We start from the raw sequence: 26,239 nt of genomic DNA, 5'->3' as shown, positions 1-26,239 counted from the left end.
AAAGCCCTCACAGATTTACTGAAGAATTATTGCCAGTCGTATTATATCACAATAATCACAAGAGGCACTTTTGGGGAGTTAAATTGTTCTTTTATTTTTTGGAGATTTGGCTGTCTTCGAATTCTATCAGTGTAAATGTGTCTGTGGTCTCACCAGCCCCTTGCACGTCCTTCTTGATCTCCAATTGGAGAAACACACATTGCAACAGTAAACCAGAATATCATATGGATGATCGAGGGATGAAGCAGATGAGCTTTCTAAAACCATCTTAAAGAACAACAAAAACAGTCTGTGCTTCGCCCTCTTGACCTGAATGGAGGTGATGCTTGTCGTCCAATCAGGTTAACTGCAATGTGGACACCAGTGGATCAGAAGCACTCAACAATCTCTATCTTCATGTACGCAAGCAGACATGTTTATATTTTTTGATTGCTTAGCAATTCAAAAATTTCAGCCAGTTTTATTATTGAAACATTACAAAGTAACATGTATTTTCTTTGTATTGACTTTAACGCATACCGTCTGATTGGGATAATGTAAAAGACCCTTTGAACGAGTCCGTTTGTCCTGAAATTCAGAAAACAATGTTTTTTTTCCAGGAATACAATTGATTCTGACTATTAAGCTTTTTGTATTAGTGGAAATTAGATGGAAGCTTTCAGAGGAACACAGTAGAAAAATTATTGCAAGTGTAAGAAAGACACTCTGGTGATAGTTCACTCTGGTTCTTTTTGGTGGAAAAGCCTTATGAGAGGCTACAAGTAAGAGGCATACACAGTTAAAACAAAAATCTCAAACTGCAGCTACATAAAGAAAACAAACGTTACACCCTCCGCAGCTCTCTCAGCCTATAGCCAATAGCATAAATTATTGTTAGCAAGACCTACATGCATCTCATCTTTGAAAATATTCAAATCTTTGCAGTTGCTATTGGGTAATATCTTTCTACAATTAACAACAATACGTTAGAGGTCAGCAGTGGCTCAGCTACTACATATCAAATATGTCTCATTTTCCAGTGTTTCAAATGGAAAAGTTCAAGTCTCCGATTTACATTTTCAATGCACTCTTGCAAAAATATCTTTAAAAAGGCAATCCAAGCAAATAACACCTCTTCGGGGGAGTTATAGAACATGGAAAACACATCCAGTGTCAAATATAAATGGTTATTTACTTTTCTTTACAAAACTAAACTCTCAGTTATATGTAAAGAATACAAATCTCACTGGAAAAACACTCAGTTGGTAACAAAATCATCAAACTAAACCCCAAATCCCTGAGAACAAGCAAAGTTAGAATTCATCATCGCTGACTGAAGCGGCAGTATTTGTACTTTCTGTGACTGTCGCCGCCTGTTCGCCATGTGAGCTGCTGGACAAGTGCAACAGCTCGGACAGATTTCTTCCCAGATCCTCCACTTCTTCAGACTGACCATGACACTGGATGTCAGTTTGGTCTTTATCACTGGTGATGTCGCTGCACTCCTGGTTTCCATCGCTGGTTTTGTTTGTTGTTGCCGTGGCGTCAGTCTGACGAAAGTCTTCTTCACTGGCCCCTGCATTATTGTGGACATGCTCACTGAGCAGAGGAGGGCCACTTTCCTCTTCCTCATCCTCCTTCCCCTCATCTTCTTTAGTTTCATTTGGAGTGACTCTTTCAGGGGAGCAGGCGGGTGTGGAAACCATCAGGGGTTCATCATAATGAGGTAAATCGTAGCATTTGATCAGTGACGCATAAGGAAACAGGCCATTGTCTTTTCTGGTCTTTACTTGTGAACCCTTCATCTCCACGAGTGAATCAAGGTGATCCTTTTTTTCAAGCTCCACACTCGAGCTGGATGCGTTGGCTGGCTCTTTTAAATCTTTACGCAGCACTTCCAGAAGGTGGCGCATTTTACCCTGAAAACAAACAACCCATCATGTGCATGAGAGGGATTTCAAAAGCGCTCAATGGGACTTCTTTTTTCCAAACTTGTTACAATGCAAGAAAGTGACAACTGACCTCGTCGAGCTTATGGAGATTCATGTCAATATGACGCTTCATCACGCGGTCTATCACCCTTGCACAGGAAAAAGACGATCAGTTATTTTGACATACAGACGATTTATAGTCACTATATCAATTTGTTATGGGACACAGTCAAGAGTAATACCAACATAATCTAAAAATCTTTATACCATAGTTAGAATTTATACACAAAGAACAAAAAAAATGTAAGGGGGATTGAAAGAAGTCAATTTAAAAAAGAAACCTTTCAGAAATGTGCCCTTTAGATAGGATATCCTCTGTTACCGCAGAAATGAATTCCAGGTACAATAATTCTTCTTCCCTATTGGTGAAATGAGTGATAATCATTTAACAGAAAAAAACATTCTCTGTGTATTCCTAAGATTTATAGAGACAAATACACATTTCATTAGTAAGTAACTTACTCTGCAGAGACACTCCTCATCTTGGAAAATTTTCCTCCTTCTGGTGAGAATCTAGAAGATGAAACGTAAACACTCGGATATTGTTCCACCCCCCAAAAAATATTATCATGATATTTTAATTTCATGATCTCACCTGGGCGAAAAGTCCAAAAAGGTTCGGTTTCTGCTCTTGGTGGCTTGACTTTGTTGTCTGGATGATGATAAATATGTGTCATTGAAGTCGTCTTCAGACCACTCGTGCTCTGTAACAAATTCCTGAAAACAACAAAGACCAGAAAATGGCAATTCTATTGGTATCACGTAACTAAATACAGACTTTCTATTGTGTGAAATACGGCTTCCATTGTCAAAGGAATAATAAACATTAAAGTAGTTCTGATTACTTTTATGACATTTACCTGAGATGGCTCATCAAAGTCCTGCGTGCGTCCCTTGCTTTTTGTGCTGTGAAAGATTGTAAAATGTTGGACATTTTAAGAGCACAGAAAATATATTTCACAACTGAATCAGTTGTTTTAAAGATGTATGTCTGATGCTTCAAATGAACAGTGATTGAAACCCAGATGGATACCTTCCAGGGTATGTGTCCTCTGTGGTCAGCTTTGTATTGCTGCAGTCTTGAGTAGATTTCCTTTGTGGTGCTCTGTAGTAGCGATATTTCGACAGGTATGAGCTCTTATCTGATTTGAGGGTCTTCGGAGTGAACGGTTTGTGCTGGGTAAAGTGCTGCGAATGCTTCTGGAGTAAGTCGCCGCTGTACGTCTTCTGTGCAGGGTCCTGGAAAGTCCTGAACGAACTCTGATCCTCCAAAGCCCCGAGGGAACATGCAGACTGCCTTCTTTGCAAAGTTGCCTCTGGGCTCCAGTACTTTATTTCCGATGCAGGGCGGGTGGGATGAGAATTGATTTTACAGGATGGATAAACGGTCTCCTTGACATTAAAGCTGGTGGTGAACCTTGGGCTGGAGGCCATAGAACTCCTAGAAGAGTAGTAGGGGCTGTCGTCGTACTGTACCGATGATCGACTCTAAAAAGCAAACATGTGAGGAATGAGACAAGGTATTTAAAGCTTCCCGTTTTCTTCTGTATCACATGGACCAGTAGCCCTGTCTTGGATTCTAACCTGAGCCGATGAGCAGGATGTTCTGCTGTCTTTGTGGGAGAGAGAGTGGGCAGAGTGAGGACGACTTCCTTTCCTTAGTCGCTCCTGCCTGATTTGGTCTTTGTCTGCAAATAGGAAAATATAAACGAATACATGTACTAATTCAAAGCATTTGTTCGTGGAACTTTTTTGTAAATTAATGTTGGAATGAGGCTTCCAGTAGACTCAAGGAAATAAAAGAGTTAGTGCACGCTAATCAGGGTTGTGTAGGAGTCCAAAGAGGAATTAGGATTGCACAGTCATAAGACCATTACCATTAGAGATAAAAGATGAGGGTGACTGGCATCTTGTAATGGGACGAGTGTTGATGCTGTTTTATGATACCTGATCCACTGCTTGTGTATGGTGTCAAGTTCAGTAACACAAAGTTCATCACCGAGTCTGACTGATGAACACAAAGGCCTTAACTTTAGTAGTTTAAAAAAACCAAAAACAAGCATATCAGGTTTATTATACCGAAAACATCTGAATGTCAGACACCTTCATAATTTGAAAGCAAAAGTATTCTGCTACATCAATATTTCATGCGATACTCACACTTCACACTACAGAGCAAACTTTTGGGTACTGAGGCATCAATGGCAGCTGTGGAACAAATAAAAACAACTTTAAAAAAAAAATAAAACTATGCAGCAAATATTTAAACTTTTTAAAAAATTGGAATGATGCAATGATCATAGACATTGTGATATATGTGGCTGACCTTTTGCTGAGTAAACCTTTTTGTAATGAGACACCATGTGGTCTTTGATGATGGACTGCGTCAACTTGCTAGAAGAGCGTGGACAGAAAGCTAAAAACAAAACAGAAACATACAGCAGACTGAAAAACAATAAGCTCCTAAACTTTTAAAATTATAAATATTCTCGAGGAGTCTGGTGGTGAATAATGAATGGTGGTGAGCAATGAACAATAAAGTGAACTTGGTTAAGACCACTGAAACCCTTTACAACAAGAGCCAAAGCCATCTTGATTTTTTGAGGCGGCTGAGGTCTTTCAGCTGAGGTCTTTCAGCATCTGACGCACTATGCTGAAGGAGTTCTATGAGTCTGTAGTGGCGAGCGCCAAACCCTATGTCGGTGCACGTGGGACAGCGAAATGAAGGTGGCTGACAACAACAGGCTCAACAAACTCATCAGAAAGGCTGTTGACGTGGTGGAGGGTGGAGACGGACTCCGTACAGGTTGTCTCAGAGAAGAGGATACGGTCCCATCTGAGCTTTATCCTGAACAGTCTCTCTCATCCCCTCCTTCATGTCCTGGTCAACAGCAGGAGCACCCTGAGCAACAGACTCATAACACCAAAGTACACTACAGAAGGACATCCTTTCTATGCTTATAGTAGTCAGCATAAAGCTTGTATATATTACTAATGAATATTATTTAATTCCTAGCCTGATTTATAGCATTCTTTTCTATTTATTCTGCATGGAGCAATACTGTAAGATTATTTCACTCTGAGACTCATAAAGTAGTTCTACTTTATTCTATGTAAGCATGTATGTATGTACGTATATATACTTACGACTACTTTTCAAAGTCTGCCCTCTCACACCCGAGCTGCTGCCCAGTCCAGATGACACACTCCCTTCATTTACAACATACACATATGGAATATATGAGTTCCAACAGGAAGTTAAAACAATACTTTTATGCAGCAATGACACACATGTCACATGCTGTTGTGGTGTACAGTAAATACAAACAAGTTGATTAGATGCAAAAAATAAATACATGTAGATTAGCTTCAAAATTTGGACTGCAAACAATGTGTTCAAACAATTTACTAACCGAACAATGAAAACGTAAAAACGAAAAAACAAAACAAAACACAAAACAAAACCCGGAAATATTTAAAAAAACGGACTCATGTGTCAACCTTTAAATACAACAGCATCGCAATACACGCTAACGTTCTGGGCAATGTATTGGAGTTTTATTCTTGAGATCTCATTGCAAGAAAAACGAGTGTAAAACATCCATTGCTCGTGCAGACTCGAAACCACATTTATGAGCGTGTCCACAGTCAGCTCGAGTTCATCTTTAGGGAGCAACTGAAGCACAAACGGAAAGAAAAATACTCCTTTTGCTCGTTAGCCGCACAGCTAGCGATTGCTAACAGTATTTACATACCTGTTCTGGACTCCATGATGACGTGACAGTTAGCGTATCCCATTTTCACAACGAACATCAGACGACAGTAGTGGGACACATTCAGAAACTGCACTGCACCCGGTTGCAAACATGTTAACTCTGTGTAATGATCATACAAGTCGGAAGTATTAGCCTAGCTTAAGCATAGAAGCAAAGCTTCTCCGTCGCCATGCTGGTTGCTATGCTTGCTTACGTCATCACGCTGATGCGTAAGGGAGATGCACATTTCCAGCAGAGGATAATTGATGTAATATCCATGGGAAAAAAAGGTTAAAATACAAATGATTTATGACAGTAGAAGAGGTCGATATTCATAGAATCTATTAGTCATGCAGACAATTAACAGATAAACCCAAGTGAAATAGACACAAATTAGAGACATTCGTGTGAATGTGTGATGGAGCTCTGGGATTTCTGGGTGTGGACTTTTATTTTTAGATCTACAGTTTCCACATTAGACATGCAGGGTGAGGTAAGTGGAGCCAGTGTAAAAGCCATAAAACCCAGGAAAAGCTAACGCATTCAAATTCGTCATAGCACAGTTTGTTCGAGCCTCTTGAAGCAAGATGACCCAGAAATGTGGCTGTAATTCTATTGACATTTATACCTAATAGGAGAAGACATGTTTCATTAAATATCCAGCTCAATTTGCAAACACCTATGTTAAAAGTGAGCAGAAACACTATCAAAAGTCCTGTCACCACCAGATTAAGTTTTTATTAATATTATTTTATATGACAGGATATTCATAGGATATAGGATATTTACAATTACATCATTTTGTTTAATGGACTTATTTTCAAATGTGTGGAATAAAAATGATGCATTACTCATTCAACTAGCATACATTGCCAGAAAGTACACCTGCTTTTTTTCATATGTAAATCATGAACATTCAATGGAATTGCAGGCAATTAGCTGTCACCTAAGATAATTTGACTCACTGTGAAAGAAAAAAGCACTCTCCTCCAGCTATTCAGCTATTCCATTCATCCATGACAACTATCTGTAATTAGAGACAATACAAAGACCAAACCTTGGAACTGCATGCATAAAAGAATTAGCCACTTCCACCTGTGCTTTTTAAAAATATATCCAATGTGAAACTAATTTTGAGAAATATACTATGCACCTGAAAATTCTGTTTAATACGATGAATCCCAGACAGTTGCTGGTCTAAACCTTGCTTAAAATATAATGTGGTTGCCAATGTGCCGATCAAAAGGCAAAACATGACATTATTAATTCAAGTTCTTTTCCATTCATGCTCCCAAGGGAGCCTAAATCTCTACCACATGTGCCAAGGCCATGAATAATCATGATTGTAATGGTAGCTAAATATTCATTCTTTACTGCTACTATAGAATTCTGCTATCATGAAAACCACAACCCCTTTCTGGTCTCAATTACAATAAAAAAAGTGGCTAATTTTGGAAAACATTGAGGGGTGGCAAATATAAACTATGATTCAGCTGGGTATGTTGAACATAAAAGCTTTTAGTCAACACAGTATTGTTACATTTGCCATGTTCCTTGTATTGTCTGATTGACCCTTTAACCCGTTACATCAGTTACCATTGAAAAGCAGTGAATTACTTGTGCTAAAGACAATATTGCTCTTAAAATAATGTTTACTGCCTATTTTATGGTAAATGTTAGAATATCAACGCATTACATGTGTGTTCAAATTAACATTACATAACTGAAAAGATACTAAAGATGTAGTTTTTAATGTATAATCCATCCATCCATATTCAATACCGCTTTGTCCAATGTTGTATTATGTGCAGAAGCTGGAAGGCAGGATAGAGCCTGAACAGGTCACCAGTCTTTAAACAGGAGAAGCACAGCTAGACATATAGTCTCACTCACACTCACATTCATAGCTACAAGTGCTCAAGTCACCCATGTCGCATGTGTTTTCAGTAATAGCTGGTGAAAACCTTTGCATGCACTGGGAGAACATGCAAACTTCACAGAAAATGTTGTAGTGCACACCTGTGAGATTCTTGTTTTGAGGTCAGAGTCCTAACCACTACATCACTGGACACATAAGACCCTTAGCATATAATATAAATTCAACATTCAATTAGAAGTATTCACAGTATATGATTATTTTATGCAACTGGAAATATGATTCACACTAACTCATTAAGGCACTCATTTGAAAACAATTAATGTTTTATATTTTGCAATTTTGTCATCAAGATAAACCCAAACCAAACTCTATTATCCTTTAAAATATATAGCCTACTGAAGAAAAAAAAATCCTCTCCCTGTTATAGCAAAGTCACAAGTGGAACAATACAGAATTACAGCAATGTCAAATATTCTGCAGATCAAGTAAAAATAAAGCAGAAAAACTTAAAAATCTTTGCACTTATGGGTTTAAGTCGATGCAAGAATAAATTTTCAATTAAATTAGATAAATAAAAGTGTCACAATGGGAATGGAGGTGGTTAACAGCAGCTGCAGCCACCCAGTGCATCTCCATGGTAACAGACAGATCTCCCTTGATCTCCTTCAGGAGCTTCTCTCATCCGCTTTGTATGGGACATTTTTTCGCAGTTTTGGGGGATTTATTTGGAAACGGTTTGCTGTTATCATCCCAAAATCCACTCGATTGGTTCATGGAGGATGACAAATCATTCCTGAATACGTCATGCAATTCGGGTTAATAGTTTTTGCGAAAAGTTGGTCAAATAAATAAATAAATACATATTATTATAATAATAATAATTATTATTATCATCATCATCATCATCATCCATTCATTTTTGTATAAATAAACGTGGTCTAATCAAGATTCCAACTTCTGATCTTTATATAATTTCACTTTATTCTCAGACCCCCCCCCCCCCCCCCCCCCTTTTTTTTTTCTGGTAATAGTTGACTGGCTAGTTTATGATGTGATGGTCTGGCATGATGACTTAGCCTTCTCCACAGTGTGGACCAACTGACCGGATGGAGGTGGAGACGTGTCTTTAACCATCGGAGTCCATAAATAATGCACTGTTTCCCACAAATGTGAATGATGTAATGGTCTAAGTCTGCCAATGATTTGGTGTGCATCTTTGACTTGCCATTCTGCGCCATGTGCTCATTCGCCGGCTGCCAACCGATGAGGGGATAATCCTATTACGAGAAAATATAATACAAGAGTAAGTATTCAGAGACGAATTGGACGATTTAGTGAAGACGTAGTTCATAATGAGATGGTTGGATATTTACAGTAAATACAGGTGATTTAGCCAGCGTTACTGGAATGTAAAGGGAGGAGAGCGCCGTTCCCCGTTGTTCTTGCTGCCGGTGTAACGCGTGCGTAAAGTTGGATCTTTGGCCACTCTCCGTTTGCGTTAATGGACCGGACCACTTGCGCGTGTGTGGCTGAGTGTGAGATGGGATGTGGTTTGGACCTCTGAGTGGTGCGACGGCTCTGTGAAAGGTGTCACAAGTATCTCAGTCCTTCAGACGAGCACCACGCGCGAGGTGGAGGGAGAAAAAAAAGGAGGGGGGAACTAGAAGGGCAGACAATGCGGCTTTACGATGCGTTTCTGTACAATTAACACCCACCTCCACAAAACGAATGACACGCAGAAGATGAGGATCGTGAAGATTTTTACGTGATTTCTCAATTCACGTCCCCCCCCCCCCCACAAATCTCAAAGATTACATTGATTAGCGTTTTGATTCAGAACAAATTCAAAGATGAAATTTCCAATAGAAACACCGAGAAAACAAGTTAACTGGGACCCGGAGCAAGGTCAGTGATTTCTGCTTTTTTATTGTTTGATATAACTTAGAATACGTTCTGCTCTTAATCGTAGTAATTGCTTCTGGGGAAACCTGAAGCGCAATCAATCGCAACAAAACATTTTACTCGCGATTCACTGAATCCAGCTAAATTATTTCTTAATTTCATAACATTATCTCAATTCATGTTGCAGGTTTATTCATGTATTGTAAAAGGACCATTGAAATAAGACAAAGAGGTTGGGGTATTTCTGTTCTCCATCCTTTCCTCTTGTGTGCAGCTGCGCTCGCTCAAGCGCGCACAAATCACCGGTGCACGCGGGTGCAAAGTGATCAAAATAAAAGCATCCGTTGACATTCTGAGAAAAAAGAAAAGTAAAAAGTGCCTTCAGAGATCTTTTCCTACAAAATGGCTAAGCGCTCAGCTACGTACTAACCTATATCTGAAGTGTTGACGTTTTTTTTTTTTGTTTTTTTTTTCAAAATCTACCGAAACTGACTTTATTGTTGTGACCAAATTATTGAAAATATCATCATCTTAGCACTAAGTTATCACATTTAATCAAAGTTTAAAATGATCATATTTCCATATGCAAAAACAATTTTTTTCGTGCCATGTCAACAAGCCATTTTAAATATTGGCCAATAACGATGACATGTTGATTTTGCACGTCTGATGACTAAGGCTCTCTCTCTCTCTCTCTCTCTCTCTCTCTCTCTCTCTCTCTCTCCCTCTCTCTCTCTCTCGCTCTCTCAGGGAGAAACACTCTTGGTCTTTAAGTGCACATTAAAACAAAATGGTCCGATTTATATCTAAAATACATGAAGTGTTCCAAGTTCTGTGACACTTTTATTGTGGAATTTTTTTTTAGTTCACATTCTGACTGACTTGACGCTTCATTTGTAGGCTCAGCTGGTGAATCAAAAAACCTGCAACCTGTCCAGTGTTGTGGGGAAGAACTGGGCTAAGACACAACCCAAGTCAATCTTTAAACATGTTTCTTATTACTCGGTATAGTTTAGGTTTGTTCACCAGCGTGTGGAAAATGTGTTTGTCCAGCTAATACACAGAAAACTGAACAGAAGCAAGTACCTTCCCATCACTTCACGTAACTGTGGGACATTTATATTGCAGTCATCAAACCCCATCACCTTGCTTCAGTCATATTTCTTTGAGAAACACCTCGATGGTGGACCACAACCATTTCCTTTGCTACAGTCAGACATAATGGAAGCAGAGAGGAAGAGAGGGCTGAGTGGGAGCATTAGATACTATCAGATAAGAAGCATTGCTTTTCACTCAGGCCTTATTTAATTTGCAAAAATCAATGTGAAGCTGTTTCAGTGGTTTGAAAGGGATTTTGTATTAATGGCACACAGCCTGCAGGAATCTGAAAATGGAAACTAAACAGTGTTCAGTGCCGCTTTGTTTTGGTTGTTTTCGACTTATCGGAGCTGCTACTATTCTGCTACATACTTCATTTCACTTATTAACCACAAGAAATGAAAAACCAAAACAACAATGCTATGATCCCTTTTTAACAATTTATTAGCCAGACGACGCTCTCACGTGCTCATGAAAGTCAAAACAACAAATCCAATACAAAAACGAAGAATAACATCCACCGTCCTGACAGGCGTAATTGAAAGTGGCTGCTTTGCACCTTGCTGTGCTTGTATCACTTTGCTGTTATTGATTCAGTCATGATATAGGGATTAACTAACAAGATTCATAGCTCCTGGATCAGAGCATGAGACACTTCCTGGACGTCCTTGACTCATCAGGGTGGAGTGTGTGCGCATGCAAGTGAGTGTGTCTCTCTCTCTGTGTGTGTGTGTGTGTGTGTGTGTGTGTGTGTGTGTGTGTGTGTGTGTGTGTGTGTGTGTGTGTGTGTGTGTGTGTGTGTGTATGAGTGAGTGTGGGGGCATTTACATTTTGTGGAGCCCGTACTGTAAATGATTCTACCTTATTTAAACCAAAGAGCGCCACCCTCCATCCAGCCCGTTTTTCATTTTCTCACCTGAGAGGGGTTACATCATTACAGTCAACAGACCTCAGGGGACTCCGTGCTATCCCACGTGAGGGGAGTGGCGGTGTAAAGGGTGACGGCCAGGGCTCTGAAAAGCCGATGCAGTATTTTATAGACATTAAAAGAGTCTAAATTTGGCTGCCTCCTTGGCACAGTTCACCTGAGGGCTGGCATGCTGTAACATCCATCTTATCTATTATGAAACCTGTATAGAAGACGACTACTGACAGTAGTACACACTGTATGTATTCATCACCTTTGTCATAAACATATGTTTTTGTTTTGGTGAGTCCCACATCCTTGTAACCTTTTTAACCAGAACTAATGTATTTAATGCGAAGGGGTACATTTAATCACGTCTTTTGAAGGATTTCTAGTTATAGTATTTTATTCTGTTGAGATGAAAAAAATACAATGTTTTTTTTAAAAGTTTCATGCAGAATGTTGCATGTTTTGGCTGGAATTAACTTCTATTAGTTCATGCAGAAGCAGGATCCCTGTGCTGCTACAAAAAAATGAAACGCCACAACAAATCTCATCTCATTTTACAGAGTAGATTGCATTTTCTTAATTTGTTGCCACACCTCACAGAGCCACACAAATGACAGAGATATGAATCGGTAAATATGATAACATATGAAAATGCAGTCATTATTTTCACAGTCCAAAGACCTAAGTAAGTTAAACTGAAGTCTTTAAATTGACTGGGCGTGTGACACTATGTGGATGTTTATCTTGTTGCTTGGCCCTGTGATGGACTGGCAATCTGTCCACGGTGTCTACTGTAAGCTTTAATTTCACTCTAATGGGTGAAAAAATGGATGGATGGACGGACGGATGAACAACTTTTCCAACTTGCTATCATAATTTATCATTCTATAGAAACAATTTACAGAAAAAAAGAATGATAAAAAGGTAAACAACCTAAACCAGGTGTATATCATTCATGTCTTTTCTTCTTTCTCTCTTCTAGTGGCGGTTCAGACCAACTTGGTCCCTCCCAAAAAGGTCCAGCCTGGCATGGTGAAGTCCACTCTCGTCCAGGCAAGCGTGGCCACCATGCAGAACCCCATGGGCTGCGACCCGAAGACCAACGGCCACTGTCCGCTGCCTCGCCTGTCCATCTCCTCCCGCTCTGCCAGCATGGTGGCCAGCATGGACACGAGCTGTGACGCCTCGACCGCGGCGCTGCACTCGGTGATGAAGTGGAAGACGGTGCTGGCTGTGTTCATCGTGGTGGTTCTCTACCTGGTTTGTGGGGGACTGGTATTCAGGGCCCTGGAGCAGCCGTATGAAAGTGACAAGAAGACCAGCATCACCCAGGAGAAGGTGTCCTTCCTGAAAAGACATCCGTGTGTCTCGTCTGAAGAGCTGGATGCAATCATCAAGGTGAGCGCTTTAAAGTGAAAGTATGGTGCGTTTGTCAGACTTTCACAGCCTTGGAGCAACATTTTGCATTTGATGCGTCTGGTTATCACTAACACATTATTATCGCTAACACATGAGCTTGTTAAAGAATAAGTGGATGAGAAAATGAGGTTGAAAAAGGAAAGTGATGAATAACATTATGCTGTGTCATTTTAATCAATCGATACGGGGGAAAAAAAGTCAGGAGTGACCTTTTTAGCAGCAGTTTTATAGATGATCACTACTATCAGGGGTAATTACGAGTTCAAGAGGTAATTAATTCTGCTTTCATTTGCAAGTGACATGATCTTGACAGGCTTAAATGCGATGCCTCACAGAGGCAGATTGTCCTTTAACAAAAGAGTTCTTTAAATACTGATTTAAAATACGCTTTATTTTATGTCTGAATTTATCTAAAAACACTTTTTATAACAATATTCTTTTGTGATAGTGTGATAGAAACTGTCACTGTAATATCTCCGTGGCTGTGAAAGGGGACTCTCATGTTGATTAACCTTTAGAAGAGTATCACTATCAGTCATCTGTGGCTGCCCTGCGCGTCCTCTGTGCTGCTTTATGTTATGTTTCACCTGTGTTTAGTAGCCTGGCGCTCCGATCACTTTCATGTCAGCCATGTGGAAAAAAAGTGCTGATATGTACCAGTCAGCCATGATATTATGACTACCTGCCGGTTGCTTCCTATTTTGCTCTCCATAAACAACTATGAAGACTGTCATCCTCTGTTTAACATTAACTTCAAATCCTTACAGTTGCCCATATCTCTGTTTTTAACACATCAAATTTGAAGATGTTTGTTGCATTTGCGTTTGTGAAACTAATGAAATGTCATTAGAGTGGACCTGTGTTAGTGCTTAAGTTAAAGAAGCCTTTTTGCACAGAAGTGCTTCAATAAATTACTAACAATCTGTAATTTGTCTCTTCACGAGAATAGCACACTTGTTGTGTAAAGAGGCTTCGTCTCTGATATTATCATTATGTCCTCTATACATGTTTGCATGTACATTCATACATATCCTGAATGTTACTCCTTCAGTTGGTAGCTACTATAGATGCCCTTGATACATATTTATGTGTGCTCCAGTGTGTGGGTTGCATTCATCCACACACTGACTCAAAGATAGAAGAATTTAAAAAGCCTGTATGAACTGACTCCAAAAATATGTATTTTCTTAAAATGACATCCATAGCCTTTTACATAACAGAACAATACAATGGGATTATACAATGTCTCAACATTACCAGAACAGCAAATAAATAGTCTTTAAAATAATACACTCATAATAAAATCAGTCACAATAAAATGTAAGCTGTTATTGAAATTGTCGACCTGAGAGTTGCTATTACTGTAACATATTAAGAATATGTGTGATATATGTATTTATTGGTGGGGATCAATAAAAAAAAAAAATCACAACCATAAAAGATGTATTAGTACAGTATGAACTTCCAGAGTGCAGCTTCAACAACACCCACACATTTTAAATAAGGAAACTAGCTCATGCCCATAACAGCACTGTTGCACTTACAGTCAGAAATATTCACTGCCAAACTTTGTATGTGTTACCTTGCCATGTGATCTGCAATGTTGTTTATATTTTAACAAAATACAGAACCCAAGATTAAAAAAAAAAAAAAAAAAAACATTTCGAAATGCACCTGAACCCATGAAAGATAAAAATCTGTTCTAGTTTTTACTTTGTGAAACAGGAATAGATAATATTCTAACATGCATATTTACCTCAGAACAGTTGAATGTTAAAAATATGACATTGAGCATCAGCTGTGTGATATATTGTTTGATTTAAGCTTCCTATTTGCAGTTTTCTGCATTTTAGCGACGTAGCTTGTAAAGGTTTTAATCTCAACCCCTACTGATGTGCTTTGGACCGTCAGAATGACACTAAAGGACCATCACATTTCAACTGAACTGTACATTTTACAATTTCTTTTTATGGAGTCAGCTGCTTTACAGCAAATAGTGTGGGGACACTTTGCTGTGCTCTCTGGCATCCCACCTGGAATTATGGGGCAAGATTTAAGGTCACAACATCAACCTGACATGTAGAGCTGAAAGCAGGATTGGAGAATGATTTGAGATCTGTAGAGCCGGCTCAGTGGGGAGTTTGATTTGTGAGGAGATGCAATGGTAGACAAACTGCAAGCAAGATCAATCAGACACTTCTCTGGTGGAGATTTTTCTTTTAACCATCAGATAAAAAGATTAGAGTGACCCAAAACTGGAAACACAAACACCTTGTGCAATTAGCAAAAATCAGACGAGCACTGTAAATAGTTATGACCTTCTGATACAGTTTACTAGAGTATAAAAATAACCTTGTTAAAATAACTCGCATTTCATGTTTTTCTGTGTCTCTCCCTCTCAGAGTCATAAACCCATAACCAATGTTAAGGCCACAGCGGGCCACTCTCATTGTCTTATATTTAATGGAATCCAAAACAGTTGCCATTTGTGTGTGTTATTTCCAGTGGAGTGCTTTCATTTGACGTTGGCATCGTCAACATTGCTCCAGTGAATACTCTCTATCCTATCTATTTCCCCCGAATCTCCACTCATATCTATGATGTCTTTTAATCTCTCTCTGAAACACATCCATTTCCCCTTCTTGCTGAACTCAACCTTGAAGCCACACAAGTCCTGTCATGAGTTTATAAAAATCAATGGCTGTTTTTCTTGAGGAGAAGTGGGAAATTAAAACCTTTACCATGGTGTGCCGGGGGTCCAGAGGGAATCAATTATTCATAGCACAGGCCAGCAGTCACACACCTCCTGCCGCTCCAAGCAGAAACACCAGCAGTGGCAGATGGCTCACAGAGACCGATGTCCCCGTTATCACGTACAGATTAAATACATATGATAGCGTGCTATGAAATCTTAAACGTGAAAAGTCAAAGAGCTGAAAGTTGACAGTCTCACATGGTGCATTGCAGTAGCAGATTTGTAGTTTATGTGACACTTTTCACAGCAAAGGACCAACTTTTTATTCCATATGGACTGATTTTTTTTTTTTTTTAGTTTCATCTATCCCTCCCTCATATACACCACATTTTTGGACTATGGCGGGGTGACTACCTGGAAAAAACTTACAGTAGGTATGTCATTCACGGAGAGACCACGCAAACTTTGCATAGAAAGGCTCAAAGCCTGGACTCAAACCACGGCTCTGAGTGGCAAATGTTAACCAGGCATTACATAACTTGTTATTTTCAGATTTTAAATGGGAAATAAAGCCTGTATTGTTGTTTCCAGTCGTCGTGATGAGCTGTGGGTGTGGCGTCATAATCACCATCCATATTTCACAGTGGCATGTTCTGGTCCTTTCAAGAAAACGAATTGTCCCCCAAAAAGATAATGTTGATCTGTCATCCCACCAGTTATTTCAGCAATAAGTAAACAGACATAACAAATATCACGCCATGTGTAAAGCCCACATTGACAAACAACACAATTTATCTTGTCATCACAAAAAAAAAGGGCCTTTGGGACATGCTGCTTCACAAGTACTTCATCATAAAGTCTGTCTGGGCCTTTAACAGGTTCCATTATGGGTCTGTTCATGCTGCGTCAAGCCGCCACTCAGTAGAAGATCTTCTGCGGGGACACAGCAGTGGTGACTCACTGTTGTCAAACTGTTTGGTGGAGGAGTTGACGGAAAAATGGCAACCTTGGGAGGCGCGCATGTGTGTGTGTGTGTGTGTGTGTGTGTGTGTGTGTGTGTGTGTGTGTGTGTGTGTGTGTGTGTGTGTGTGTGAGACCATGTATTTAAGAGGGAGCTCTTGTTCAGGCTTGCTGCTCAGCGTGTGTTGACTCAAATGTATGTCCATGCACGTCTGCTGACCTCGATGCGTCTGCTACCGTGTCCGTGTCGTCCGCCCACCCACTGCGAGCCCAATGAGATGGCAGACCTAATTGGCTTTCCTGGGGTCTTTATGATGACTCATACTGTGGCATGATGTGAAGCCATGCTGTTACCGACACCCGTGCAGCCACGTTTGTTGAGGACGCACTCATGTACCATTAAACCTTTATATTACCTGAGCTACCTGATGTAAGAACATGCAAACGGCAGTGATGGAACAAAAATGTTATTCTTTATTCAAATAATGAACCACTGCATGATGCCTTCTCTTGGATGTATTTTCTATTATTTGATGAAAACAGACTTAAAAACCGCGTCAAGTTAGAAAAATCTGAGTAGCCATCAAAAGTATTGTGCTTTTTATTGTCAAGAGATTCCGCCAGTGGTGAAGTGGTTAGCTCTCTTCAGTTCTTGCATTGTGTGGAGACTTTGCATTTTGAGTGGGTTTTCTGTGAGTACTCCAGTTTCCTCCCATTCCAAATAACATAAGTTTGAGGCTTATTGGCGGGCTTCAATTGCTTACAGGGGTGAATATGAGTGTGTTTTGTTGATTTGTGTTTGTCTCTGTGATGGACTGGTGACCTTCCCAGAGTGTACCATACTTTCCCCAAAATCACCTTTGATTGGCTACTGAACCACTCAAATGGATAAACCAGAATATAAGATGAATGCGATCTATCTCATCAAGGGACAAGTTATTTTTTTAAAGATACTGAACACACAATTTACACAACAATTATTTATTAACTCCATCCATCTTTTATACCTGCTTTATACAATCAAGGATTAAAAACAAGCTGGGGTAGATCCCAACTGTCAACAGATGAAAGCCATTTTTGAGCATCCAATAAGCTAACAAGAATTTCTTTGGACTTTGTGGAGAAGCCAGAACATTTTGACAAAACCTGCACATTCTCAGGAGGAACTTTCAAACACTGCACACAAAAGCCTTGTACCTGTAATTAAACCAGGATTTCCCTACTCCTACTTCATTTGATTACAGTTAGAATTTTTTGTTCATTCTGTAAAGATAATTTCTTTGAATATAACTGAATACTTCAATCTGAATGCTTGTTTTGTAGTGAAATGTCAAACATGCCAGATGTGTTTCTGGACAAGTAAGCATAGATAATGTATAAATACAAACAAAAGCAAGATAAATACATATTTTTTTTATAAAAAGACCTTCGTCTTCATGCTTTTCAAGCCACTACAGAGCGACATCAGGCTGCTGCATTTGGGGGAATTCCCGACATGCTGCATTGTTATTGTAGTAGACCGTGTCTAATGTAAATGGAGCTAGTACATTGTCACCGATATTAAACGATGTCTACACTGTTGCTATGCCTCTGTTTGCAGTGATGCACCACAGTCTTCCTATATGGCAAGCCTGAGGGCTTCAAGGTGGTTCAGATAAATCTAGGATCTATTACTGATGTGCAAAGTGCTGCATAGAGAGGTGCTTGGCACTGTACCACAGTGAGGTTGGGTGAAGGAGAGAGTGATGCGCCCTGCTGGCTGGATCAGTGCCGTCGCCTGCTGTGGGGTAGAAAGACACACTGAGAGGATAAAAAAAAATCTGCAGTGAGTTTGTCGTCTCTCTAATGATCCTGCAGTGGAGGAAGTGAAAACACATTAGCTAAGAGCCCTCATGACTTGGCATCGATGCAGGTCTCCAGGAATGGCTGCGGGACGATTCTTAAGGATAAATCGAAATCAAAATAGAAGAGAACTCAATGTGTGAGGAAGAAAAAAAGAAAAAAAAAGAAACGCCATTTGTCTCACTAACAGACATCGCAAAGTCACCAGACTCGTGTCTCAAATCTGCACGTGTGAAAGCAGGATTTTTTCACATCTCTAATGCAGCATGAACTTGGCTGTGAAAGAGGCAAGAGACAAAAATAGATCCCCTCATAAAGAATTCAGATACATTGTGCAGCTAAATATAGCCCTCCACTGACTCCAGAATTAGGTTATTTGCAGTTTATTATATAATTACCACTTTGATATTACCCCCAATAAATTAGCTGTGTCCAATAAAACCTATGAAATAGCATTATTGCAATCAGCTAATTTTAGATATAAAATTTGGTTCCATTAGGGGAGGGTGGGGAAGGCTGGATGGAGCTGAGGTAATCACATGTAAGCTTGTGAGTAGGCATGTGCAGCGATGTGTTTAGAAGTGGTCCTTGCACTCTCTGTCTGCTTTGAAATGTGTGTCACGAGAGTTAATCCATATTTTATCATATGAGCCTTCCTGGGTAACTAGGAGGGTTACTCTGATGGGGGAATCTCCATTAAAGCCAAAACCTTACATCCTTAAAGATGTTTGGTAGAAGGGGCAGTATTTCTCATCTATGGGATTCATTCAGTGACTCACATGCCAGTTAAACCAATGTTGTTGTTTTGGGGACCGAGAGGCAACATATAACAAAATTGCAATGTTGATAAGAAAATAAATGATAATCCAGTGAAAGGGTCATTAACAAGGGAATTAGAGACAACACACACAAGTGCATTAACAGTTCCATATTGACCGCAGGAGTGCGTTGATGAGAATAATGATGCAGTAAATGTTTTCTCAGCGTCAGACAGGCTGGGACTAAAGAAGGGCTGAGGGACCAAAGAAAAGGGCTGACACTGAAGAAAAAGAGAGCCGCATGTTTATTAATTCCGTGTGAACTGTAAACAAATGCAGATCGGGCTGAGTGTAGACACTGAGGAATATCTACACAAGGTGCTCTGTGTGTTTGAGCACACGCGCATTTTTATATCTGCAGGACGAGTGTAACAGTCACTATGGTTTGGTTTCATGCATTTTTTATATTCATATCTAAATATTAATACTGAAATTCCAAGTAAACACGAAGAGACCATCTGGTGGATATGGTGTCTTCAAAACTTAACCGTCCAACAAGATAAGATAAGGCATTGTCAGATATCTTATAAAGGTCACAAGACAATGCATACCTGGCTTTTATTTCTAGTTTAAATTGACCTAAAATAACCCAGATACAAATATCTGTGTAAGATTGCAGGTAAGCTTCTCATTCATAACTGAAAAAAAAAAAAAAACACTCCCTGGTTAAACTATTTATTAGAAGGTGTCTAGTTCCTCAGTGACCTAGTGAATAGCTTTCCTGCTTCACAACAAGAGGCTCCTTTTGAGTTTGAGAAATCAAAATATATGGAATACATTAAATTATATTCTATGTTGGTTCCTTTTTTTAATTTGGGAAAGTAAAATCTGTTGGAATGAGTAAGACTCATCAAAATCACACATTTATCTCTAACAATAATCTTCCATAAGAGAAGCGTATCTCACACCATTGTGCTGTGATATCCTCCACCATTCAGTACAATTATGTGATATATATGAAATGATTTTCTCATGCAATCAGTGGAAAATCAGAATCGGATATATTAGATATATTGTATGTTTAGAATTTGTCTCAGTGACAAATGTAGCTCTTAAAGACGCGCACTGTGAGGTGCATCGACTGGGTGGAGGAGAAAGGGCAACAACAGGAAGAAATGCAGAAATGATCAAATATCATTACTTTCATAAAAGGGTTGAACTTTGCATATTGGGCCAAGCCGAAAAGATGAAACTCTATAGATGCACGACAAACTGCATTTTGTCACACAGTTAAATTTTTACTCACATACGATAAGAGTAGGACAATTCAATGAATTGTTATTCACATGTAGCTCCTTTGCCTGTTATTCTTATAATTCTTTGCACTCTTCTCATCCATTTTCAAGCCAGATTCAGTTCTTTTGATTATTTCCCCTCTTCAACTTTTTTTTTGTCCTCAGGTGGTTTCCTCCACCGTTGATGCTGTGTATAGTCTCACTCCATTTATCCTCAGTTACCTCATGAGTGTTACACAATCAGTGGCAGGGGGCACACATGAATACATAAATGCACGCAATGCACTGATATACGCAGAAGCGTAGGTAAAGGGTTTGTTTAGATCTTAGATCAGAGCAAACATTTTGGCATCAGCCTAACTGGTATACAATCAAAACCTTGAATTTCTTTATTCATGAGCCAGGTGCTATTAAGCTGTTTTTCTATTTAAGGGTGTCTCTCCATGTGTTTTTACTGCTAAATCAGGTTATTTCTTTTTGTCCCTATAACTCATAAATATTTCTGTTTCCAGCATGCTATAGACGCTGCCAGTGCAGGAGTGAGGCCTATTGGGGACACGACCTACAATTCCAGTTATTGGGACCTGGGCAGTTCCTTCTTCTTCGCGGGAACGGTCATTACAACCATAGGTAAATGTTAGAAGCAAGCGCTTTCCATGGGGCGGTGTTGAGATCAAGGGTGGGGTACGAGGTTTTACCCTCTTTGAGGTTATCACAAAACCATAATATGACACTTTTATAGAGTCCGACCTGAAGCGTCTTGATGATAATGATGACGTTTGGGCCATTGTTTAACTTTACTGCCATGTTTTGACAAATCAATCATGAGAAAAGGGGTCTGCAGCTTTTCCCTGAGGCAGTCTCAAAGGTGTCCAGGAGGAAAAATAATGGGAAACATAATTTTAAGTAATTCTCTCTTTATTCCTCTTGATGCCAGTAACAATGTTTCTATTTAAGTATATTGGGAGTGATGAAGTATCATTTTTCATCCTGATCATTTTGTTAAAAAAGGTTAACTATAGTCTGATTCTATAAAATAGAAAACAAAATGACGTGATCATCCAGGTGAAGAAAGAGGAAGATGTAGAACTATATAAGGATGAAAGCAGAATGAATAGCTAGAGAGCAGAAAGTACAGATTGATCTCTGCTGGAAATACGAGGGTGGAAATATAATTGGACAAATGCAGTGACGTCAGTGTTGCAGCTCAGCCGATTCTGACCGCGTGGGAAGGAAGAATAATGAGAACAATTTAGCAGCAGATTTTGTGCTTTTTTTTTCTTCTTTTTTTTTTCTTGCTGGATTTGAATAGGCAGATTTTTTTCAGATCATGAAGATGAACCCTTCGTCTTCTGTTTGATCCTTTAACAAAGCCAACATCACTGAACTTAAAAAGTCTTCCTTTACATAGAAAGATGTACCATTTCCAGAGAGATCAGAAGATTGTGTTGCCTGGATGTGAAAGACACAGATTAGAACATTTCCATCTTACTCTCTTGCATAATTGAGCAGGAGGAGTCAGGTAATTAGAATTTAGTCTCATGGTGGTTAGTGGAAATTACTTAAAATTGCTCAATTTACAAGTCCTCAGTCATGTTGTCAAAAGTGTTTGATGCTGAATGAATTAAGTGAAAATCCTGACATAAATCATCATGTGAACAGTGCAGTTATATGATATCAATCTGACTTTGTTTATAAAGCACTTTTTGTAGAAAACAGAATGCGATGTATAAAAAGTGAGACTTTTTTGTTGCTTTTTAGTACTCGTGTGGGTTTTTACAAAATGGTTTTGTGCTCATGCAGCGGTGCTAAATGATGCAAAGCTCACACACTGTGGGGATTAACAACCGTTCTCATAAAAACGTTTGGAAAGAAGACGTGCCATTTTTCTTCAGCCTATCTCAAAATGCCACATTCCCCCTTGTAAAGCATTTGTTGCTTTTGCAGCAGGGTTGTGTAATTAATTAATACATTTTTTTTCTGATCGCAGTTCTTTCAAAAATGACAGCAAAGAGACATTTGTTGCACAGAAGCTTTGATCATATGAGACCCATCGATTCACTTTCATTTACCAGAGACATGAATGCAACATCAGTGCTGTGGATTAAAGGTTTCTTTTACCTTTACGTAAGAGCCTCGACAAACGCAATGTTCTCGGCCTCTCATTAGTGCAGAGCACTGACGTTTTTAAGTGGGTTTATTAACTTTGGATTGAGGAATTAATGAGAAATACCACAATATTACAACGCAGGATTCATTCATTCAACTATTTTGGATGAAAATTTAGACTATGTGATATTCATGATGCAACTTTTTAATGATGTGAGAAAACGGCAAGAACATCATGAGCAAGTGAGAGAGAAATGAAAGTGAACATGCCAGTGAAAGGACGGATGATAAAATATTCTGCTCGCCGCTTCTCATCTTTACAAATGTTTTGGAGTCTCATGGACCAATTTATGCTCCTATGTTGTCATTATAAATGTAATTTTCTTTACTGGGAACCCAATTACTGTCTGCATGGGCTTGTTTACCTCAGACCCTTGCCCTGGGAACTCAGGGGTATTGCATAAGGGTTTCAATTGATTATGTTGCATAAGGAAGCCCTGATTGCCCTCTGCTTCTCGTCTTACCACCTCCTCATGGCACTGCGCTGTGTCTTTATTTTTGTCACTGATCTCGTGTTCTCTCATTCATTCCCCTTCCCTCCCCCCCCCACCCCCCTTCTTCTTCTCTGCTCCTTATCCTGCGCCACATGTCTCAATAGGTTATGGAAACATCGCTCCAAGCACAGAAGGCGGGAAAATCTTCTGCATCCTTTATGCCATATTTGGCATCCCTCTTTTTGGCTTCCTGTTGGCGGGGATCGGAGACCAGTTGGGGACTATATTTGTGAAAAGCATCTTGAGGGTTGAGAAGATATTCAGGGTGAGCTTCACATATTACACTGCATTGTAAAAAATGTGAGACTCATCAGGATTTTGTTGGTCTTTCAGATATTTTTTGACAGTATTTTCATAGTGTCATATGTGATGAGCGAAGGGAAGGGAGTAGTTTTGGTGAACAGATGGACGAGGGGGATGAGGGGAAGAGCTAAAAATGGAAAGATACCAGATTAAAAAAAAAAAAAAAGAATCTGGGGGGAAGAAATGTTAATTTCATTGAAACACAAAGTTTCACAACTGTTTCAGTAGAATATATGTGAAATAGATGGGATGATGAAAATAAAATGTAGGATCATAGTCAATGGTGGCAGATACTGAGTTAAGCTGTTATCGATATAAATTAAACCTTAAGGAAAGTACCAGATGTAAGCATTTTATTCACAATGTAATGCTTGTAAGGCAAACAGTGTTTGGTAAATATTAATTTAAAGGTATTCGCACAGGTTTTAGTCTGATAACAGCTCTATATCATGTTTCTTAGTTCAGTTTACTGATGATGAACCATTAATCACTTTGCAGAAATGTGACCGTTTATAGTAAAACATTTAGATTCCTTCTATCCCACCAAACAAATAATACCCTGGGTGTATTTACTAATATCTACTTGATAGGAATTAATGAGGGCGGATTGTCACTGTTTATTCCCACTGCCACAGTTTGATGATCTTCAGTAGTCTCATGTTCTCCTGTTTATCTCCTCAGCAAAAACACAAACAGATCAGCCAAACAAAGATCAGGGTGACCTCCGTCATCCTGTTCATCCTGGCCGGCTGCATCGTCTTCGTCACCATCCCTGCTGTCATCTTCAAGCACATCGAAGGCTGGACAACTCTAGAGGCCATCTACTTTGTTGTGATCACTCTCACCACAGTGGGAATAGGAGACTATGTGGCAGGTAGAACTACGCTCCAGAAGTCAGTGTAATCAGTGTTTTTCGAAGAAAAGTCTTTACATGTTTCTGACTATACTGCTCATCTTCCTTCCCTCCCCAAGGTGGGAATCGTACCATCGACTACATGAAGTGGTACAAACCTCTGGTGTGGTTCTGGATCCTTGTGGGTTTAGCGTACTTTGCGGCCGTCCTCAGCATGATTGGAGACTGGCTTCGAGTGCTATCGAAAAAGACCAAAGAGGAGGTGGGGTTCATTTGATTGTATCGGCCAGGATTATATTAGAAGACAACTAAATAAAATGTCACTCACCCATTGCCTCCGCCTTCCCATCTGCCTGCTCATTTTGTTTTTAATTAAGTGATTTCTGGACATTCTGGACCATGTTAGAAAGGTCTGTCAGGGAGTACTATTGCCTTAAATGTTTAATATATAACAGCATGTCATCAAGTTACAAGTCTATTAATCCTCTTCGAAGAATAGCTGTTTTTTTATGTCAGAAAATTCTTTCTTTAATAATGAATTCCTATCTTTTACATGTGAAGTCTTACAAGTTTCAAAGGAGTTCATAACATTAGAAATTTAAGTAACCAAGTCTGTTTCTATTAGTTTACTGATGGAATATTCAATAAGTCATTTATTGTGATATTTTCCAATATCATTATTTTTAATGGGAGAAAAGCAAATTTCCTGATGTGTTTACATACTTTTAAGATTTATTACACATACTTTTAAATATTTCAATATTTTTGTGTTTAATCTTTTATGTAATTAAACTTTTTTTTTTTTTTAGATACTAAAAAAAAAGTATTTTTTAGATACTTTTTTTTCTTATAAGTAAAATTACCTATGCATATTTATGGGATAAGATGTTTTTTTTTTTTCAAATTAATTAATTTGGCCAAAATTGAAGTTAAAAAGTTAAAAGTTATGAATGGGTTACATGGCAGTGTGGCGCTCTCACTTCACAGTGAGATTATCACTGGTCTGAGTCCAGGCTCGGAGGCCTTTCAATGGAGCTTTTTCACGCTCTCTCTGTGTGTGCACGCTTGTGGTAATACAGTTCTCTCTCACTGTTCATGAATATGCATCTGAGGCCGGTCTGTGACTATAAATAACTGACAAAATATGTATATGATGTAATATGGACACTGAACTGCAGGCTCTTGATCACATTACTAAGTACATATCAGTGAGGAGCGAGACGGAAACTTCACACATTGTTTTCTTGTCTTATGTTTTATTTATTGCACTTTTATCGTAGGTGGGGGAGTTTAAGGCTCACGCAGTGGAGTGGAAAGCGAATGTACGGGCGGAGTTTCGTGAAACTCGGCGACGCCTGAGCGTGGAGATCCATGACAAGCTCCAGAGGGCTGCCACCATCCGCAGCATGGAGCGCCGTCAGCTGGGCCTGGAGCAGCGAGCTCACTCCCTCGACATGCTGTCACCCGAGAAACGGGCCATGTTCGCCAGTCTGGATGCCGGCCGTTTCAAAACTTCCTCCCAGGAGAGCATCGACACCAAGCTCAACAACCTGAGGCTGAAGGGGGCCTGCGAGCCGTATGACCACCGGGGGAGTGAACAAACACCAGAGACTGCCTCCTCTTCGGAGGAGAACCTCTTTAACCTCCGCTTTGGATCCCTCACCAAACTGGCCAGACGCAACAGAAATAGGGAGCTGAGGAGGAATATTACGGAGGACGTTCGACGGGCAAGTGTCGGCATGAACAATGGCAGCAAGATGCTGGGGGAGGAGAGGACGGAGGAAGAGGAGGACGGGGAGCCCGATGAGGAAAGCGGGGAAAGAAAAGAGGGAAACACTAGTCTCACAAACCTGTCGCAGTACGCGATGGAGCGCAGCAAGTTGAATGGTTTCATGCCAGAACAACAGGCCAAAGACAGAGAGAGCGATTAA

The 26,239-nt window shown here is 39.6% G+C and overlaps 2 protein-coding genes across 2 annotated transcripts; one reads left to right on the top strand and one right to left on the bottom strand.

Annotated features, from left to right (window-relative positions):
- Nucleotides 1–83: 83 nt before the first annotated feature.
- spata7 (spermatogenesis associated 7) lies at nucleotides 84–5,834 on the bottom strand. Its single transcript, XM_080512457.1, has 12 exons — nucleotides 5,726–5,834; nucleotides 5,118–5,180; nucleotides 4,297–4,386; nucleotides 4,131–4,178; nucleotides 3,555–3,658; nucleotides 3,004–3,458; nucleotides 2,831–2,876; nucleotides 2,566–2,687; nucleotides 2,433–2,483; nucleotides 2,252–2,329; nucleotides 2,002–2,059; nucleotides 84–1,898 (listed from the first exon to the last, which is right to left on the bottom strand). The coding sequence occupies exons 1-12, from the start codon at nucleotides 5,781–5,783 to the stop codon at nucleotides 1,293–1,295; spliced, it is 1,779 nt and encodes a 592-aa protein (XP_080368583.1). The 5' UTR covers nucleotides 5,784–5,834; the 3' UTR covers nucleotides 84–1,292.
- A 3,620-nt stretch (nucleotides 5,835–9,454) lies between these two features.
- kcnk10b (potassium channel, subfamily K, member 10b) lies at nucleotides 9,455–26,239 on the top strand (the record flags this gene model as incomplete). The annotated part of the gene is made up of 7 exons (XM_080512733.1): nucleotides 9,455–9,509; nucleotides 12,503–12,918; nucleotides 21,002–21,119; nucleotides 23,257–23,417; nucleotides 24,137–24,329; nucleotides 24,428–24,570; nucleotides 25,589–26,239. 7 exons carry the CDS (start codon nucleotides 9,455–9,457, stop codon nucleotides 26,237–26,239), a joined length of 1,737 nt encoding a protein of 578 aa, XP_080368859.1.

This window comes from Blennius ocellaris (genome assembly GCF_963422515.1).
Source record: "Blennius ocellaris genome assembly, chromosome: 17".
Classification (NCBI taxonomy): Eukaryota; Metazoa; Chordata; class Actinopteri; order Blenniiformes; family Blenniidae; genus Blennius; species Blennius ocellaris.
The sequence above is the reverse complement of the archived record's forward strand: the minus strand, read 5'-3'. Positions and strand labels throughout refer to the sequence as shown.